This window comes from Cryphonectria parasitica (assembly GCF_011745365.1).
Source record: "Cryphonectria parasitica EP155 unplaced genomic scaffold M406scaffold_4, whole genome shotgun sequence".
NCBI lineage: Eukaryota > Fungi > Ascomycota > Sordariomycetes > Diaporthales > Cryphonectriaceae > Cryphonectria > Cryphonectria parasitica.
In genome coordinates this window covers 3,276,767-3,296,361 of record NW_024468912.1, presented here as the reverse complement: position 1 = coordinate 3,296,361, position 19,595 = coordinate 3,276,767, and the positions used below count along the sequence as shown (strand labels likewise).

General features: G+C 53.1%; 3 protein-coding genes across 3 annotated transcripts; 1 reads left to right on the top strand and 2 right to left on the bottom strand.

The window, feature by feature from the left end:
• Positions 1-1,108: 1,108 nt before the first annotated feature.
• M406DRAFT_339394 (uncharacterized protein) lies at positions 1,109-2,970 on the top strand (the record flags this gene model as incomplete). The annotated part of the gene is made up of 4 exons (XM_040921438.1): positions 1,109-1,378; positions 1,517-2,225; positions 2,434-2,777; positions 2,848-2,970. The coding sequence occupies 4 exons, from the start codon at positions 1,109-1,111 to the stop codon at positions 2,968-2,970; spliced, it is 1,446 nt and encodes a 481-aa protein (XP_040777071.1).
• Positions 2,971-6,177: 3,207 nt separating this feature from the next.
• M406DRAFT_88917 (uncharacterized protein) lies at positions 6,178-8,450 on the bottom strand (the record flags this gene model as incomplete). Its single annotated transcript, XM_040926135.1, has 4 exons — positions 6,178-7,148; positions 7,248-7,775; positions 7,884-7,958; positions 8,268-8,450. The coding sequence occupies 4 exons, from the start codon at positions 8,448-8,450 to the stop codon at positions 6,759-6,761; spliced, it is 1,176 nt and encodes a 391-aa protein (XP_040777070.1). The 3' UTR covers positions 6,178-6,758.
• Positions 8,451-15,070: 6,620 nt separating this feature from the next.
• Positions 15,071-18,054, bottom strand: M406DRAFT_290475 (uncharacterized protein). Its single transcript, XM_040918906.1, has 4 exons — positions 17,782-18,054; positions 17,316-17,689; positions 16,827-17,237; positions 15,071-16,750 (listed from the first exon to the last, which is right to left on the bottom strand). Exons 1-4 carry the CDS (start codon positions 17,951-17,953, stop codon positions 15,209-15,211), a joined length of 2,499 nt encoding a protein of 832 aa, XP_040777069.1. The 5' UTR covers positions 17,954-18,054; the 3' UTR covers positions 15,071-15,208.
• Between the last annotated feature and the right edge of the window lie 1,541 nt (positions 18,055-19,595).

Here is a 19,595-nt window from a genome sequence, read left to right as displayed (position 1 = left end):
TTTTCTTGTTTTTTCCTTTCTTCCTTGTTTGTATCCGAGGCGTATGATTCTGTGCTCCGACCCTGGCTGGCATCAAATCTCATCTGATACAGGGCGGCTTCCAAAAGGAAATAACCAAGGCACCTTTGCTCTCCACCTGCCGTGCCGTCCTAGTTCGAATGTACCTTCGTTCTTTCTCTCGTTCAGGATCTACTGCCAATCTTTCCGCACCCGCCGCTTTTTTCTTACCTTACCCTTCGCTAATAATATCCGTTCTATTACCCTCTCGAGCAACCCTCCCTGTCAGCTTCCTGTCACCTAGAGGAGAGGGGGGTGGGGGGTGGAGGAGCTCGTCAAATCTGCCTCGAACCCAGCAGCAGATCTCTCTGTACCAGGATAAGCCCCCGTCCATTCATCGCTGGCTCGCACGCAAAAAAACTCACTCAATTCAAACTCACACTCGAGCCCGTCGGCCGTTTGCTCCACCCCGAATGGGTCTGGGCCACACCGAGCCCTGGGCCAAATCAATACACACACACACACGCACGCACGCACGCGCGCGCACAGTACATCCCGACCGGTCGAGCATTTTCCCTTGCCTGGGGGAGAGAGGGTCTGAGCAGCTATTATTTGCGTCCCGTTGTTATGACCAAATGAGGTTGGGTTGGCTCATTTCGACGTTTCATCACACACACGCACTCACTCTCTCACACACACACACACGCGCGCCCCGCCTGCGTCCTGACCATTCTTTTACCAAGCTGGCCGCCACCACCAGCTTTTTTCCTTGCAGAAAGGTTAATTTCACCACCTTCTTCTCTTTACTACCTTCCCAAACACATTTTCCTCTCACCCTGGGGTTCGGTGCTTTCACTTCTGCTTTCTTCTTGACAGCAAACTCATGCTCTCACACACACTACTTTGGAGTTCTTTTTTTCCCCTCCCAAGTTATTTCCCCTTTTCTCTTTTCTCTTTTTTTTTTTTAACCTTTTATCACCACTCAAGAGACTTTTTCTTCTTCCTGCCTTCGTTCTGATCAACCTTTTTGTGTTCTGTTTATTTCTTCGTCTTCTTCTCTATACCCTTTGATTTCCCCAAATCTTTTGGCCTTCCATGTGTAGATGAGAGGATGCTCACCATCAACAAGCCAGTTCAGTACGGCTACAAGTCGATCCATGACCTTCCGACGCCACCAAATACCTCTCGACCCTCTCCCCCTCTGATGTACCAGGAGTCTCAGAAACCACTCGCCTTGTTCCCTCGAAGTCGCAGTCCGCCCAGTCAACTCATGTCTGGCTCTTATCGTGGCTTGCCACCTCCGGCAGCCATGAGCTCTGGCCAGCCGCTGCCTCCTGGATCACATTCACAGCCTCCTCCTCCTTCTGGTGGACCAGCATCAGTCGGGCAGGGACCGCCGCCGCCTCCTCCTCCTCCTCCTCCTCCTTCGTCAGCTTCCCAGGGTCAGCAACAGCAACAGCAGCAGCAACAACACGCGCAGCACCAGGCACAGCAGCAGCAACAGGCACAGCAGCAGCAGCAGCAGCAGCAGCAGCACCTGGGCCAGCTGCCTCCGCCCCCTGGATGGCAGTCCTCTGAAGATGCTATGAGAGCGTGGTTGCATGCGAAGGCTGAAGAGGAGAAGAGAAGACAGGAAGAAGAGCGCACCAACCAAGAGCGTTTCCGCCTCGAGCAGCGAAAGACCGAGTTCGAAATCCTGCGAGCCTCTTTGCAGGGCGGAATCCCTCCTCCCATGGTACCAGTGGTGTTTGCCGGTATGGGTGGGGCCACCCTCCCTCCTGCTGCTCTGGACTGGGCGCAGCAGTTTGCGCAACAGGTGCACCAGCAACAGCTCTTGCCCGGGCCCGCGTCCCCAAGGCACCGGCGCGATTCTCACCCACAGGCGTATGGACACTACCAAGGCTCCGGAGCAGTCCCTTCGACCCCTGGATCTGGGCAAGGTGTCCATGGCAGCTTTGTGGGGGGCTATCCTGCTTCGCCTAGGACCCGTGGGTACACCGTACCTGCGTCGGGCAGCCGTCCTTTGCCTGGAGGATCTGGCCTGGCTAGCTTGAACACCAGCGTGCTCCCGAGCTCAGGCGGCACGGTGGCATCACAGTCGCACCCAGGAGCTGGTCCGGCGCAGCAGCAAGAGTCCCAGCAGTCGCCATCCATCTATTTCCACATGTGGCAACCCCCCTCGAACCAGAACAGCCAGGCCGGCTCCAACCAGCCATCAACCCCATCTGGTGTGTCTAAACCCAAAACTCGATCTTCTTAAAAGAGAACTTTTTTTTTTTTTTTTTTTTAGAAAGAAAAGAAAAGAGAGAAAGAAAAAAGAGAGAGAGAGAGAGAGAGAGAGAGAGAGAGAGAGAGAGAGGATACGAGAGGCGCAAGAGGATAAAGAAAGAAATCAGAAAGACGGCGGGCTAACGTGGGTTTTGTTCCAACAAGCAGTAGGGGAATCACCACGGAAGCGCAAGGCGGCGGGGCCACAACAAGCTGCGCCAGCACCGAGCACGCAGCAACGCTTCAGATCCCCACCGTTCTCCCAGAGCACCAGCTCGACGGTCTCGAACCCCCCGCCAGGAAGAAGAAGGGGACACTCGCGCCAGACGAGCGACGGATCGACAACGTACAGGCGTGGCCGGGCTGAGACCATTGGTTCCTCCCGTGGCATGTCGCCTCTGTCCAATTCGGGCACTGTCGCAGCGGGGCGAGAGACAGCAGGAACACCGGCAGAGCCGTCTTCATTCACCCACCAACCACCCACGGCGCAGACCCGCAACGTGGCGCACTCGGTTTCTTCCTTACTTTCATCGGATGATCCTTCGCTGCATGCGGCCCACTACCCATCTGCTCAGGCAGCAGACACAAGAGGCCAGCCAGGCAGGGGAGACTCCCAACAAGTCTCACCACACTTACCAGAAGAACGATCGCGAGTCGGAGGCGCAGGACCAGCAGCTCCGCGGGAACGAAGGGATGAATGAGTAGAAGCACTGAAGATCAACGACAAACCAAACCTTCCACCTTTTCGATTCAACAAGATAGGCAAATTCCGATCGTTGTGAGGAGCTGGATGACAGACAGCTTGCGCAACGCCAAGAAAAGATGCCGAACCCTTTTTCTTCTTCTTTTTCTTCTTCTTCGCCTTCTTCTTTCTCTCTTTCTTTTCCTACCCATTCTCGGTAACCCGAGCATTCACAGCTGGCAAGGATTTTCATTTTTTCTTTCTTTTCCCTGGAGCCAAACTGTAGCCAATTTCCCCCCGGGACCCGTCCATGGTCAGGGGTTTTTTGTTTTTGCGAGCCAACTTCATCAGGGGTTCTTTCACCACCGAGCTGGAAATACTCTGGAACAAGCCGACACTTGCATTTCCTTTTGAAGAGGAAAAGGACATACCATTCGGAATTCCAGCTCTGGAAAGTCTTCACAATTTCGTCAACGCACTTGTTCGAGCGTTCTATCATAGGGATCAGGTCTTACTCTACACTTTCTTCTTCTTTTCTTTTTACTTTCGGTGGGCGGCTTCACTTCGTGCCTCAGTTGGCGGACCATAGGGATCACGGAAATTTTTCCTCTTCTTCAACTCTTCGCTTCTACACCACCAAACTTGACGATAACTTTATTCTCAACACGGCGAACTTTGATCGGTTTTTACTTCTTTTGCCCTGTACCAATTCTCGGCTCGGCTTTTTTTCGTTTCAAATTTGTATATGCATGCCGATGGGACGTCACGAAGGAATCGGACCAAGGCGGACCAAAGGATGAGAGGGGATTAAGTTCTGGAACCGGAAATAACCCACTAAGAGAGGAGGATTGGGGGAGGGAGGGGGCAAGGGAGGAAACAAAGAGAATGGAGCATACAAAACATATTTATCAAAGTTCTCAAGCACTGGAGTGGCAAGGGCTAGTTCAGTGATATACGGCGCCAGCATGGGAAGGGAGGGGTGGGCGGCCTGCATCATTCAGAAAACCTTTTCCCGGCTTGTTATTGCATCTTTGCTGCCTTTGGCTTTTTCTTCTTCTTTTCTTCATCCTTCGGGTCAAGAATGAATCTCTCCAGCTTCTGGCGTACGCATCGTACCTCAGTGAAATGGGAGCCAATATAAGAAAATTGAAGGCAACATGAAGAGAAAACCATATATTCTTGATATCCAATTTTGCAGTGCTGGAGGAGCATGTTCAACTTCTCTTATTGACATTAACCCATCTATTCTTATAACAAGACCGTCAGTAGCATGAAGGTACCCATTTGCCGGTATAAGATCGAGTCCACGGTTGTCACCGTCACTGTTGAGACAATGCAACAAAGCCTAAGTATGCTACATGTCAAACCCCTTCCCCCCCTTCTTCTTATTCTGGGCACAAATTAGTATGTGATAGCCGAGCCGAACACCAAATGTCCTCTGGTACGTCATCCTCTCCGGGTGTCTCTGGATCACTAAGAAAGCTGGGATGGGAATTCTTCTGTTCCCCACGTACTTCACCTGGACATGTCCCGAACTGGATCGCCCAACAAACACGTTTCGGCTCAGCTGATTTTCATTGACAGACAGACAGGTAGGATACGTAGAAGCACCACTACCCTCACGGCAGAATGCCACCGTTAAACCTAACTCAACCCCTGGCGGAATATAACTTTTTTTTTTTTCCTTTAAGAAAAAAGACCTTCTTCCAGCATGTCCGTGCCTCGCCGAGGTTGTCCTGGACCTGGTGTTGGAGGAGGGGAGGGGGAGGTAACGGCATGTAGATCTCGCTCGCTGCTGCAAAAGAAAAGCCCACCAAGTCTGTCTGTGAAGGAGGCAGTTTCCGTCTTTGGTGGAGGGGGAGACACCTGACAACTGGTCAGCACCAGTGTTCTGAAGCTTACTCTCTGGTGAAGGGAAGAGCCAACAACAGACTTGGTCCTTAGCGACTACCTTGGTTTTTTATCCACCGCGCCCATGACAAGTGGCCAGAAATCTTGCATCATAATGAGGAAGAAAAAGCACCATGGAGTTCAGAAGAAAGAAAGAGATCGATATGTCAACCTTGTGTGCACTTCAGGGGGGCTCCAGCATCTTTCATACTACAACACTTGTAAAGATAGCATCGCCACCTTCACCAGCCCCTCCCTCTTTTCTCTACATTTACCATGCATGCTTTATGTATATGTATGTATATATATACATACATCTGCATCTTTTGTCTCCCTGCCCGCGCACATGTGTATACTTGTAAAACCCCACACCCAGACAAGGACAACCTTCCCCTCCCCTTTTTTCTCTTCGACAGCTCATATTTCGTCCATTTTCAAGAGAGATCACATCACAGTCGAAACATCGAGACTGTCCCTAAACAAAGAAAACAATCATAGAACGCAAGAAGAAGAAAGAAGAGAACAAAGGGAAAAGAACAAGAAGAGGGGGAAAAAAAAGACAATAAGAAAACGCCAAGGCACGGGCCGTTCCGAGACAGAAAAGCGGAACCGACCTCTCATTGGTTCACGACCTTTACTGCGTCCGCTTTGGGTAAACGCAAGAAATTCGCAATGCCGGAATGGGGGAACACCCTTTTTTTCCCTCTTCTTTTTTTCCCTCCTCCTTTGGCCTAATAAAGGATTCCTTGCTCGTGGCGACTTACTTTATTTTTATTTATTTGTTGTGGTGGTCTTTGTCTGGGCCTTCCACAAGTATAGTACAAAGATGTAAATCGTGTGCTTGAATGGGGATTGTTGTGCATAGCACATTTTCCCCCCATCAAACCTGAAGAAGTGTCTCACCGTTTGTTATTGTTGTTATCTAGTTCGTCGTATCTGTACCCGGCCCCCTTTCTTTTCGTTCCAGGCCAACATAACGATGATATCTTCTCCCCCAAAAGACGCCTCATCCGAACAAAAGATGAAGAGCCCCCTCCTCCCCTGTATGTAGAGCTATTCCTCCGCTCCCAATATGTTGTTGTGGAAAGTCCTTGACACTATGACAAGGTTTGGTAGGGTACCTCCACCACACGTCTCTTGTCAGCCAGCTTATGTTATGACATGGTTCATTCCCGACCAATCCAACGTGCTCGCTACGTCTAAGATACGTGACTTGTCTGTCGCCAACCCTCCCACATAGAGAGGCAAGGACACATCTGAGCCACTCACTCGTAGCGGATGCATAGCAATGAAGTACGGTGGGTGCATTGTGAAGGTGAAACAGTTTCATTTTTCCCTTTCCGTTGTGCATCTTGAGCACAATTTGATTATCTTACTAAACCATTCCTACCCAGCCTGCCTGTCCTGTCCTTCCAGACAATACAACAAATACGAAAGTGTGGGCCTTGACCAATTTGGCTCCATAAGGTCTTGAAACTGGGGTATGGTGATATCAACAAAATATAAATAAAAAAAGAGGCGCGGGGTGGGGGTATATGGTGGGTCGTCAAGAAAAGCAGCCCGCATAGCCTATCCTATACTTGTTTCTTTTTTCCCCTTGAAATCAGAAACAAAGTGGCTGATGACAAAAGAATATCGACAATAACGGTGATGGTAGTCGTGGTCCGCCCGAAGGCCTAGTGGTAGTTGTTGTTGTAGAAGAATCGGGGTGATGGTGTAGTGACGGCCAGCATGAGAGCACATGGGAGGAGGCCTGCGATCCCTAACTTCGTCCGGCTGAGCTCTGTGTTTCCTTGCTCCCCCAGGACGCAAACAGATCCGGTATCTGCAAGTACGACTTGATGTGATAACCAAGTAAGTTTGGACTCGTGTCGTCATCCTCGTCATCCGTAGAGTCGACTTCGGGGATGGCGGAGAGGTCCTACCCCTTCTTCTTCCCTCGATGTGTGTTCCACTCCGCCCTGACGAGGTTGATGAACTTGTCTTCGTCCTTGACTTCCTGGAAAGATGTGAGGCCTTTCATGACGTTCTCAAAATCGCCGTCGATGATCACATCTCTGTGTATATCAATCAGTGCTGCGGCGGTCGCGTGGATGATGTCGAGTCCGTCAAAGATCATGTCGCTCTCAGGCTCATTGGCCTGCTCCTTCTGCTTCGCCTTTCCGCTGCTCGGCTCGAGTGTTGGCGGACAACCGCCAAGCAGGATGAACACGTCCCAGACACGCAGCTGGACAGGAAAGGGTATCGACAGGTTGAAGAGCGTGAGGTACCAACGCGTACCGTAGGCCGTGGGGTCGATCCCAAGATCATTCTAGGCGACTCATTAGCGACTATTGACTCGAAGTGATATCTCTGGGCTGGAAAGCAAAGGGAAGAGAAAAAAAAAAAAAAAAAAAAAAAAAAACCTTACGAGCTTCTGGGAGATTGGCTTGCCCTTGAGCCAATATTTCTCGAGATCTTGCAGTGCGATCATAAGCCCACCAAAGCCATGCTGGTAAAGTCGTTTCAGGCCCCGGAACTGCCACAGCCAGACCAGCATCACAAAGCACCGCTCCTCGTCGTAGTAGCACAGCAGAGAGGCCGCCAGCGCTGCCATGCCCTGCACGTACCCTGTGTCTGGAAAATACAGGGACAGTGCGTGGAGGACACGGAACAGCAGCCTCTGGCCGCCTCGGTATCTCTTTCGGAACATGATGTGCCTATTGATGGTCCTGGGCACGTCCAGGTCGATCTGCACATCGTCGGAGGAGCTGACCTCCTGCAGGCTGTGGAACTGGGCGATGAGCTCCTGGTCTGTCACCTCAGACTTGGCATCCCGTGCACTCGACGCCAGGAATGAGTACCAGGCCGAGGAGCGCCAGCGGTCGGGGATGCCCTTCCATGTCCTCTCGATGAGCTTCGGGCTTCTGGTGTCGAACTCGACCTGGACGCCCTCGATCTCCAGCCGGATGTGGTCACCGGTGGCGCCCTTCTTGGCCCTCTTGTAGACCTTCTCAATGTCACTGGTAGCGAATTTGTCGCCATTGTTGTCAATTCCTCGGGTGACCATCTTGGCCATGTTTCTCCATTTTTCGGTCCTCCTGGCCTCCCTGTCCTGCGCCGCCTTGATGGCCTGGGCACTCTTTTGCTCGTCGTCAGCTTCAGCCAGAGCTGGCGGCAGCGATAACATGTCGGCCGCAGCGTCAATGATCTTCCTGTCTCGGTTGTGTGGCAGCATGTTGGCCGCACTCCTGATGCCCGACCTGACAGACAGCCTGGAGCGGGTCGACATCTCCGATGTCTGAGTGTTCAGCGACCGTGCCGACAGCTTCCTGCTCGGTATCCTGGACAGCCCTTGTGACAACGGAGGCCCCCTAGGTTTCTTAGTCAAGACGTTGCGCCCGTTGCGCCTCCCATAGGATGTATGCAGGGAGCGGGTCTCTGCAGGCACGCTCGCCCTGGATATAGGCCGCCTGCTCCCCGGCTGGATGAAGCCGTAGCGATCGACATCTGCGCCCCTAACGTCCTCCCAGTCCTCGATACCGCCGGCAAGCTCGAACTCGTGGCGATGCGCGCTACCTCGTGGCGATGGCAGCGAAGTTACCGAAAGCGGGGAACTGGGTGAGAGGTACATAGCCCGGACGCTTTTCCGGTTTTCTCTTGTCGTTCTGCTTCTGTAAAGGGGGAGAAGAAAAGGAGTAAAGGTATACGTGTTAGCCAGGTTGTTTTCTTTTTGTTTGAAAAACATTCATGCCAAACGGAAAATTACTCAAAGGAAAACCATACGCGATGTTGTCGTCCCCATCGGATGGAACCTCCTCGGGAGGCGCCAGGCGCTCACCAGACTGGCGGCCCGGGGACCCATCTTCCCAATGAATCAATTCGCCGGATTCGTAGAGCGATCTCACCTTTTGTGATTCCCTCTCTGTATCTTCCGACATCACACGGATGTCTGGCAGCGATGACTTCTTGGTGTGGCGCCTCCAGCCGGTCCTCCCCTCGGGTTTCTCAGCAGGCTTGAGCTCGGCCGGGCCATCGTGAGGCGGCGACACGGGGGCGGCTGGGGCGGCGCGCGGCGACAGGAATTTGCTCATGACTGTGGCGACAGGGACGGAGACGGCGGCGGCGGCGGCAGGGGGAATCAGCGGCGTCGGGCTAGATGCGCCAATAGCGCGCTTGCCTCCAAAGTAAACACTGCCCCTCCTAGAGAAGTTGAGGCTGTCGAGGTCGTCGTCGTCAAGGAGACTCCCCAGGGGGATGCTCGTGTCGATGGTTGGCGCGAGGTCGTCGAACAAAGAAGAGGCCCTGTCGGGCTGGTCCCCAGAAAGGGGTCCAGGGTTACTCGACAGCGGAGATTGGCTGTCATTGTGACCAATCTCGCGGCTGGCAGGGTCGGGCATATTAGGCGAGAAGGGTAGCTGGCGCGGTGGGGTATCCGTCGACCCTGAACGGTGGTGGTGGGACTGGCGGGACTGGGAATCGGACGGGCCCTGGGCCTGGGCCTGGACCTGGACCTGGATCTGGACCTGGACTTGGGGGGCGTGTGGAGGATGCGGAGGAGGGTCGGTGGCCGGCAGGATGGCCGCGGTGGCTACAACAGCAGCAGTAGAAGAAGCAGTAGAAGCAGCAGCAGCAGCAGTAGCATCACCTGGGTTCAGTTTCTTCAGACGCCTCATGGGCGGTGCCAGTCTCACGCTGAGACCTCTGATGAGCCTCTTGGTGGCGTTCCTCTGCTTGAAGGACTCGCTGTCGGAAACGTCAGACTCGGTCAGGGACCAGCGGCTCTGGCACGAGTAGTGTGGGATGTGTTGGTCCTGGACAGACCGGCTGCGGACGCGCGTGGTCAGCAGGGACGGCAGGTTGGTGAGGCGATCGTCGTAGTCAATGGAGTAGATGGAGGACGGAGGGCCTTCTTCGTCTTCCTCTCCTGGGCCGAGCTTTGCGCAGGCGTAGCCCTGGGCGTCGGAGGCGTCCTCTGGCAGGGTGGTGGATGCAGACGACAGGGTGCAGCTGCCCAGGGCCGAGTCGCGCCTCCAGTCTGTGTAGGTGGTCGATGAGGAGGGCGAGTGTTTGGTGCTGTGGCTGCTACTGTGGCCCTGGCTCTCCTGGCTGTGATGGCTCTGGTGGGACTGGTGGCTCTGTCGCTGAGGGGGATGAGAGACAGGATGATGTTTTTCGTTTGCTACTGCTGAGGAAGGGAGGGGCGGCAGTGGCTGTGATGGTGGTGGTGGCGGTGGGGGCAGTGGTAAGGCGGTGGTGATGTGTGGTCTCGTCGTCCTGGATGCTACTGTGGACGCAGTCGAGGTGCTTCTCGACGGGACGGCAGCAGATGAGGAGCTGGCGGCTGTGGTCGGACGGCTGACGCGAAGAGGATTGCGAGGGGGAGGGATGGGAATGGGAGGCTCTGCCTGTACTGTCTGCTCGTAGCGAAGCGCGACGAGTTGCAGGGCAGAGTCGTCGGCAGAGTGAGAAGGAATGTGCCGTGGGCCGTGTTGCAGTGGCCGTGGGCGCAGCCGTCCAATTCCAGGGTTGGACGGGCTGGACGACGGGGTGGACCTGCCCCGTAGGCTAGCAAACCGCGACGGCGCCATCTGGAATTCTTCCTGAGGGGGGACGAGGCGTGTTTACCCCGGTGAGGCAAGGGAGGGGGCGGGGTGGAAGGACACAACAGATGGGTTCGTGTGAGTAGTAATAACAAAAGTAAGAAGAAAGATCAAGAGAAGAAGAATTGGAGCAAGAAGAAAAGAAAAGAAGAAGAAAAAAAAACACCAAAGAAGAACAAAACAAGGGTAGAGGTGGGAGAGAGGAAGTAGAGCAGGTTAGGGCGAGTAGTAAGTAAAGTACTAAGTAGGCTTGTAGAAACCACCAGGTGGATATCAGGTGAAGCCTAGTGTGAGGACTTGGATGATACAAGAATTTTTTTCTTTCGTTTTCTTCCTCTTCCTTCGTCGGATCCTTTTGTCCTGATTCGTGCTATTTTGTTCTTTTCATCTCGTTTCGTTTCGTTTCGTATCCTTTTTTCCCTCGCCAGTTTCTTCAAGAAAGTGACGCAGTCCAGCTCGGTCTTTTCTTCAGGCGTATGAGACAAATAGGAAACCTCTTGGTTGGGGGGGGGGAGGAAAAAGGATAAACAGGATCTAGGAGCCACGACAATAGCAGAAACAGGATAGAAATCAGGAGACAAGAAAAAACAGACAAACGGCTCTTTGCCTCTCCCTCTCGGCCATGTCTTTCCGGGGACTGTGGTCCTGATATTGGAAACCTTTCCCCTTCCTCACCTTGGCTTCCTCGGGACTTGCCCTCCCCCCTCTCTAACACTGGATCCAGAGACCACCATTCGGCGACCATCACAAGAATCGCCAATGACTGAACGACAAAAAGGTGACTACATACTGTATGTGCAGGTGGTAGGTACATGCTTTGATAGGCTGGGTACTACAACAGGGTACGTACTCCCCCCCAGTAAAGGTAAGGATGCTACTGTAGATGCTACAGTTTTAGTACAACTCGCCTACGCAAGCCATAGTAAGTACCTAGTATACATCTTGGTACGTACCCGCTTTGTGGCCAGCAGGGGCTGGTACGAAAAAGGTAGGCACGCAAGCCAAGATATGATAAGGGGAGACATTTAGTTCCTACGCATCTTGTATCGTCAACCTTGTCACTCTTAAACGCAACCCTCCCTCCTTCCTCATTCTCGCTCCCTTCCCGTCAGCCCGTTTTTCGCTCCCCACCCAGAAGCCCTGTACTTGCCCCGCCATTATGGGTAAAAACTGTCTCTTCGAGTGGGAAGGGACCCGCCACCTTTTGGCGTGGGCAAGTTTGATCCGTCCCTTCAAACCCAGCTGTTCTAGCATCCACCAGCATCTTACAGTACACGATCTGCAAGTTTTTCCTTTCCCTTTTGCCCTCCTGTGAATTGTCACACTAAAGTGCGCACTTCTCGGAACGCGCAAGCAGATGACACGATGTCGAAAGGTCACTACTACCCTGAACAGGGACGTACAATATTCTCGCCTAAAATGTTTCCACTACACAGGCAGGCCGCATGAAAAGAGAGAGACAAGAGATACACGGAGACCGTTGACGACTCATCTCTGCCTCACCTCTCACCAGCTTACCAGCTACTCAGCAAACACCAAGACACAGTCTCACTTGGGGGGTGTTTGTGCCACCCTGAAAAACCACTGGTCCAGCACACAAGGTGTCCTGATGAGACAGCGAGAAAAAGACGTGCTGGAAGTCAAGGGATGGAAGAGCAACGCATCATACTGCCAGCCGGGAATCCTCGACACATCCCACACATCTTTTGGTGCTGCTGCTGCTGCTGCTGAAGGACTTTTCTTTCAGGGTCTGACGTATCCCCTCCATGCGCTGACGACCTTGGATGTCTTTGGATGTGCTAATTGATGGGACCATACAAGGCATTAAAAAAACAAATTCGGGTGGTGTTGTCGCTTTCCTCTCCCTTGGATCTTCTGTCTGAAGAAGCCCCATTGCCCTGCGCAAACCCAGACTGATCGCGCCCTCCGTGGATGAATTAGCTGCGATCGTCCAACAGATCTTCTTCCCCCTTCCTCCCTCCCCCCCCCCATATCTCCCTTCCTCCCTTCCTCCGGAGGCGAAAGACACACACACTCGATATCAACCTCGACAGGAAGGACATACAGACAGGCAGCGGGGCTGACGACCCAGTGTGGTCACGACCGGACCTTTTATCCTGGCCCAGGATTGCCGGTGCGTGACCTGTCTGCATGTACACTAAAACGGAGCATGCAGCCCCGAATAGGTTGTTCGCCCATCCTGATTGGAGGGTCAAATGATTCGCGATGGTCTTTGGCAATGCGCAGGGCCCCATCACTACGCACGTGTCATGTACAACATACTACCGGTATATACTATGCTGTGGTGATTTGCGGTAGTGCCGGGTGCCCTCTAATCTAGTGGGGGGATTTTGGACCGGACCTGTACCCAATCTAGCCAGGATGATCCTCCGCGCACCGCTTCGGGATACTATGGCTGTATGGTAAGAACGTAACAAGATCTCAACTTTCAACCTGTCAACAGGGATCCTCTCCCTGGGGGATCGATCTTTCAAGGGTTCTCGCCCCACTTTGAGTTCTCCATGTAGCACCAGTCTGCTAAAGGGTTTTCACACAAAGCCTGTGCAGCCGATCTATTCCAGCTCCGTGGCAGACGACGATACTTTACTCTCTTGCAAGTGTCGGACCCCAGCTATTGGACACGGAAGAAGGAAGACAGAAAGGGGGGGGGGGGGGGGAGAGGAAAAGAGGTATCACAAGCATAGCCTATGTGTAGCGCAGACGAAGTGGATGAACGCCACGACCTCCGAAACACACGATTATCCACCAACTGTCGTGGCTTTGAAATCCATACGTCCGTATGGGGACCGCGTCATCGTGAAAACCATTGTGAGTCGACCAGAAGCCACAGGGCCATCTCAACCTACGCTTAGTCTCTCGAGAGCCCACTGTCCAGACGCTGTAGCAACCACCGAAAATCCGATTGCCCGCTCTCTCGATCAAGAAAATCGGTCTTTAGTTTTTTTTTCCTTTTCCTCTTCTTTCCTCTTCTTTCCTTGCCCTTCCTGCCGTGGTGGAGACCCCAAAAATGACCATCCTTGGGGAGAAGGGAAAAAAAAGAAAGGGTTAAAAAAAATTAATTCAAGATCTCTGACACATTCCAAGCTGATGTTTGGCCCACACCTACTCCAAAGCCTCGCGAGGCTAGTTCCCTGTCCACCACGGGCTCGCAGCTCTTGACGCCTCCGTTCCGTTCTCTCGTGGCCCGACTACTTAGCCAGCCAGCCAGCTGATACGGAGCCCAAACTAGCTCTCATGGCACATGTGAGGGACAGGAGGCGGTATAGACACACAAGCAACCGTCACCGCCTGATTGGTGACACAGCTAACTGCCTACTTGAGCAGGTGGTATTCCCAACCAGAGAGCCAGCGGGCCCACAGCCGGCAACCGTGTCGCACCGAGGTTCTGAGGGCTCAGCCACGCTCTTGTCCAACCACAGAGATGTACCAGTGTCAAGGAAACCTTTGCTTTTTCTTTCACTTTGAACGAGCACCACAGCAGCACAGCACAGCAAAAGCGGTCTAGGTATCAGGAACGGGGGGCTCAAGCCTGCTCGATCTACAAAGCATTTCACACGCCAGCGCCAAGGATGAAGGAAAGAGGGAGGGAAAAGGGGGCACAACTTAGATAGAACTCCTTTAGAATTCGTCGTAAAGACTTGTGCAAACTTCCCAAGAACAAAATTTCCCATCCTGTAACCTACCGCTCCGGCCCGCCCTCGGACACCCTGCTCCCGTCGACCTTGTCTCCCGGCCAATTTTTTATTTTTATTTTTTATATGTTCAGTGACGACAGCTTTTTTTGGTTGCTATACAATGTAGTATTTCTCGGAGTGGGTGAGGTGTCTTCCTTTCTCTTTCTTCTTGGATCTCTATTCTACTTGGTAAGGTAAAGAGATCGGTCGGGACGAACTATATTCGCTTTCGCATTCTTCCTCATCTCTCGTCATGTATGTCTTGTGCCGAGGAGGGGGGGGGAGGGAGGGGAGCCTACTCACGCCATCTTTCCTTTTTTCCATTGGCGCGGGCGCCGAACGCTCGGGTATGCTGACCTGCAAACTGCTGCCAGCGGTGGTGAACACTCTGTTTCTGTAGGAAAGTCGAGCAGCGGGTAGTTCGGTATGTACTTTTACAGAGTAGGCTATAGCTGAACCGTTTATTCATATCACTCTCGGAGTTTATGCAAAGCAACTGGCGTGAGATATTGCGACTTGCTTGTGTGCTATGGAAGCCATGGAAATCCCCTCGCAAGAATAACAAACAGACAAGATAGGGGGAGATCACTGGTAGACCTATTCTATTTCTTTCTTCCTGTCTCTCTCTGGTTCAATTTCTGTTCCCACTGCGGGTCATTATGGTCTGTCTTCAAAGCTACTAATCTGGAGCTCCCCATCCAAGGTTCACCCCTCAACCGTAAATTCAATATCGTCATCTCGAGGGGTATACAGAAGACATCCCTAAACCATGGTATTTTGCTGAGTTGCTATCCCCGGCAACGACCGTTCCCCCCTCCCCCCCCCTCCGGCCTTTTCCCTCTAGATATGTCGAATACGCCGCAAGGCAGATCTAACCCTCATGATCGTTTTCGCTCTGTAAAAGTTCACACAACATTCTTGCGAAAAGAGTAAGAGGTGTAAGTTTACTGTAGAGTAGGAATAAATCAACTTCATTTGGACATACGCTTTCCACCCATGAAATATGCAACCGCCGCTGCCTTTGTCTAAAATGCCTAGGAATGGGATGACCTCTCTCAACAGAGCTTCCTCGAACCGGACCGCAGATGGCTCCACTAGACCTCTTCATTCTCCCAGTCCTTTTCGCCAAAAAGCGGCCTCCTGTTGTTCGACCCGTTGTTCACCTCCAACTTCGCCAGGAATTCGGGTGGCACCGTGGGAATGTACTTCCTCGCGCGCTCGCGGTTCACGCCACCAAAACCTGCCCCGAAGCTCACGAGCATGTCGGTGACGGACGGCAGGATGAACGGAAGCATCAGCGCCGGATCCATGAGCAGGTTCTCGGGTGCATCCTCTTCCTCCTCCTCAATCGGGGTTTGCGGCGGACCGCTGCTGCCATTGGAGGACTTCTTGTCGCTCCGCTGGGGTGTCGAAGGTGCACTGTCGGTAGGCACAGCGGTGTTGCGAGGCGGTGACGAGATGGACGCAGCCAAACTCCTCCGATTATTCTTTTCCTTTTCTCTTCTTGCCTCTGTCTCCTTCTGTATGGCCTCCAGGTACTTCATCGCGCTCTTGGGGAGACCTTTCTCCCCGACCTCGGCGCGGTAGTGATTCGCGGCATGAATCATTTGTTGTGGGGTGAGGGTCTTCAGCTGCTGCAGCGTGTCAACCAACGCCTCCAGGTCGTCGGCGCCCAGTGACGAGAAACACTGTAGCCATTGGAGGAGCTGAATGACAGGCGATAGGTGCCTCCTGGCAGCCTCGATGGTGTTCTCGCCGTGCGCCTGCATCTCGCCGTGCTCATAATGCTCAGGCTGTCTGTTGTTTGTCCGGGCCCAGTCTTCGAGGACAGAGATGTTCATGCGTATCTGCATGGCTTTCGTCCGGGCCAGGTATTTCCTGTTGGACATGATGCGGTTGAATAGCTCGGCTCCGAGCCAGTAGAGCAGTTGTGCAACAATCTGTGCTGTGATTACAGAGTGCACGTCGTATAAATCAAGAACAAAGAGTGTGGATGAGAGGAGTGAGGTGACATTCCGCGGCGCAGGTTTCGCCCTCTGCTTGGGTGATGGTGGCCGATATCGCCTCTCCGGGGGTTCTTCCTTGACCTTCTTCTTGGTCTTGAAAATCTTCCACTCATTCTGGAACGTGATGTCCTCAAATCCCGGTATGGTCTCGTGGTCCAGCATGGCTGAGTCCAAAACCTTGTCCAGCCGCCGCTCCGCGTCTCGTACAATGAGGATAAAAATCTCGTTGATCAGTTCAGCCAGTTGAGCCTGGAAGTGGACCGTCGCCTCCACAAGCCCGGCATCCTTCTTCAGGTAGTGAAGCAGGAGGGTCGCGTTGGAGGCCCAGAACGCCAGTATGGTCATATCCCATTGGTGGTACTCGACCACATCGTTTATCTTGTCCATTGCCATAGTGAGTAGTTTGGCTAGGAGGTCAGGGCTTGCGTGGTAATGTGCATATCTTGCGCTTAGGAAGATCATGTTCGCCGGGACAGGCTTCTGACTTGCCGATCGCTGGGGCGTCATGTTGGTGATGATGATGTCCAAGATTCGGTCGAGATCGCTCTCCTGGAAGACAAACATTTGGTCGTGCAGACACCTCATCCAGTCGAATTCTTGCTGTTCTTCTTCTTCGTATTCATCCACGGGCTGGTCAAGGTCAGCGATAGAAAAAAAAAGAAAAAAAGACAACGGCAATGGAAATGGAAAGGTGACAAGAGGGCACACAGACCTCAGGCTGGTCATCTATGCCAACATTGCCCAGATCCACCTCGAGATCTCTCGCGCTCTCCATCATCATACGTCTCCTCAGCTCGTTCTCCATCAGCTCCTCCTCGAACTTGTCGTTCGAGAAACCAGGCCGGTAGAAGTCATCATCGCCCACTCCGGCATTGCCGATGTTATAACCGTTGCTGTGTAGGTAAAAGGACATGTCGCTGTCAGGGGCAAGGAAGTCAGCGGCAGTTCGGCCGGACGACGTCTTGGCATCCTGAGATGCACCGTGGTCGAGCAGCAGCTTTGCGATCTGCTTGTGTCGGTTCGTCATGGCCCACATCAGAGCACTCCAACGGTTCCGGTCCTGTTTGTCAACGTCGGCACCTGCCTTGATCAGCGCTTCCACCACGGCCTCGTGACCCTAGCACCATGTTAGCTATGGTTGACTTCCACCCAGGAGGCTCTTCTTCTCTCTCCAAGACTGGCTGGGTTGACGCACGAAGCAGCTGGCGTATATAAGCGGTGGTGTTCCATCCTCATCCGGCGCATTTACATCCACGTATTTCTTAGCCTTGCCCGACAGGATGTTGTTGACCTGGTCCACATTGCCATTGCTAGCAGCAATGTTCAACACCTTCTGCAGCATCTCTTTCTTCTCATCGTCGGAGAGCTTCTCGTTCGCCGCGATCGCCTCGTCATCCTCAAGTCCCGAGGCAGACGAGTGGGCCGCCTGCGCCGCTAGCATCTCCATGAGGCGTGTGTCACTGTCGGGCATGCCTCGCGTGAGGTCCTCGTCGTAGTTGTCGTTGAGGGAGAGGTCGCTGAACTTGAGGGGTTTGGCTACCACGGGCGAGGTCAAGAACTGTGATTGTCCTATACAACAACGATTATGTATGTGAGCAGCTGAGTCTCCCTGGCGTCGTCGACTCGGGAAGAAAGGGGCCGCAAGGGAGGGTTTGACCGACCTTGCCACCCATCGTACATCTCCGTCTCAGGCACAGGATCCCTCGGCATGCGCCTGTCATCAAGCGACGTCGGCAGGTCGGCCGGAAGGGCCTTGGGCTTCTTGTCGCTACCGTCACCGCCGCTGTCATCAAAAGGACTCGCAGCCCCGCCATCTGGAAGTCCAAAGTCCATCTCGGAATGGAGGGGTCGCCGTCGAAGCTATCTCGGGGAGGTCTCGTCTTCCGATTTAGGTAGTCATTGGGTATTAGCTCGTCGATGCATCTACGGAGTGTATATGCACGAGTATGGTCAGGTTTACACGAGGCTCCGAGGGAGGAGGAGTCGCCAGCCAGAATCCTGAAGCAAGACGCAGAAGCCAGGTCGTCGAAAGTTGAGATGGTTCAGGGTGATTGTCCATGCACCCCACAGTGCCTACTGCCTACCGCCTACCGCTTCACCCCCTTGTCCTACTAAGTCATAGCAGATACAAGATACAGCTGCGGTACAGAGTAGCATGCTTCGACGCACAGACCACCTCATCCCAGTGACGTTGTACAGCACTGCTAGAGTGTGTACATGGTACCTGTGATTTACCGATAGTACGTGAGCATGTGCTGTGTGGCCCTAGTGCCTAACGCTGAAGATAAGAAGACAGAAGCCCGTGTCTCAAAAAGACCATGTCAATTGCAGGTCGCAACGCTATACAGGCTCTATGTATTGGCGCATTGCATACGCCCAAAGAGCCAACTTGTAGGACTGTCCTCATTTCTGAATTTGGAATTGCGTTGGGAATAAGGAAGGTCACCCACATCATGGGGGCAGATTCGAGGCGGAATCCCGACTCACAGCCTTTGGTTGGCAAAAGGGAGGAGGCACACACCACATGACAAGCAAGGGTACGCACAATTCAGCTGCATCTCATTCATATCGCTTCAGCCGAATATCTTGTTCGAATGGTTGGTGGCTACTAAAGGCCACCTACAGATGTAGACCATCTACCCTAAACCTGCAAGTGATCATCAAACGAGCCCGACGCCTCCGCGGTATGATGCTGTCATGAAAAGAACAATGCAAAAGCGGTGGTCATTCAACACGTGATTTAAGCCCACCGTAACGCGCCCCCATCGCATGGACCACGAAAGTGAAGAAGGGAAAAGAAGTATCCTCTGTGGCCTGTCCGCTTGTTTTCTGAACCGCTCTGTTGATATGAAGAACAAAAAAAATAAGGAAAAGAGGAAGAAGAAGAAGAAGAAGAAAAGGGAAAGATAGAAAAGAAATCAAAGATGGATGTGCGTTTTGCGGATGGCGTTGGGTACTTGACAACCAGCAAAGGGCCATCCAAAGAATATGCAAAGAAAAGAACACCGAGACCGAAGGCCTTCTCGCGAACACCTTGACCCAAAGCCCTATTTTCTGTTCATGTACAAATAAAGACGATTCCGTGACGACGTTTCGTCTTCCTCTACTTCCTCTACTTCCTCTGCGCCTTGCTCACCGGCAATCGGATACTGAGTCGTATCTTCAGGCGTTCACTGCTGCTCGTCCGGGGTATTCTCGCTACTACCTCTCCTCTGCAGCGGATTCTTCTTCTTGAGCACTGATTTGCCCTTGTCCTTGTCCTTCTCCTTCTCTTTTCCGACATCGAGCGTGTCATTGCTGCCGCGATTTTTAGTCAGCTTATTCCGGATCTTTCCGCCAGCGCCGCCGCCGCCAGTGATGCTGCTGGTGTCCACGGAGCCGGCGTCCGACATCCTGTTGTCGCTCGAACTCCTTGTGGGTGGAACAGGGCTTCCACCATTGCCTTCCGGGGGGTTGCTGTCTGGTCGATTGCCTT

Bases quoted from the DNA above. Each gene is read 5' to 3' on its own strand.
- M406DRAFT_290475 (XM_040918906.1), bottom strand. From the start codon at position 17,953: ATGGACTTTGGACTTCCAGATGGCGGGGCTGCGAGTCCTTTTGATGAC. The intron at 17,690-17,781 runs GTCGGTCAAACC...GTTGTTGTATAG, and splicing joins GATGTACGATGGGTGGCAAG to GACAATCACAGTTCTTGACC. The intron at 16,751-16,826 runs GTGCCCTCTTGT...GACCTTGACCAG, and splicing joins ATGACCAGCCTGAGGTCTGT to CCCGTGGATGAATACGAAGA.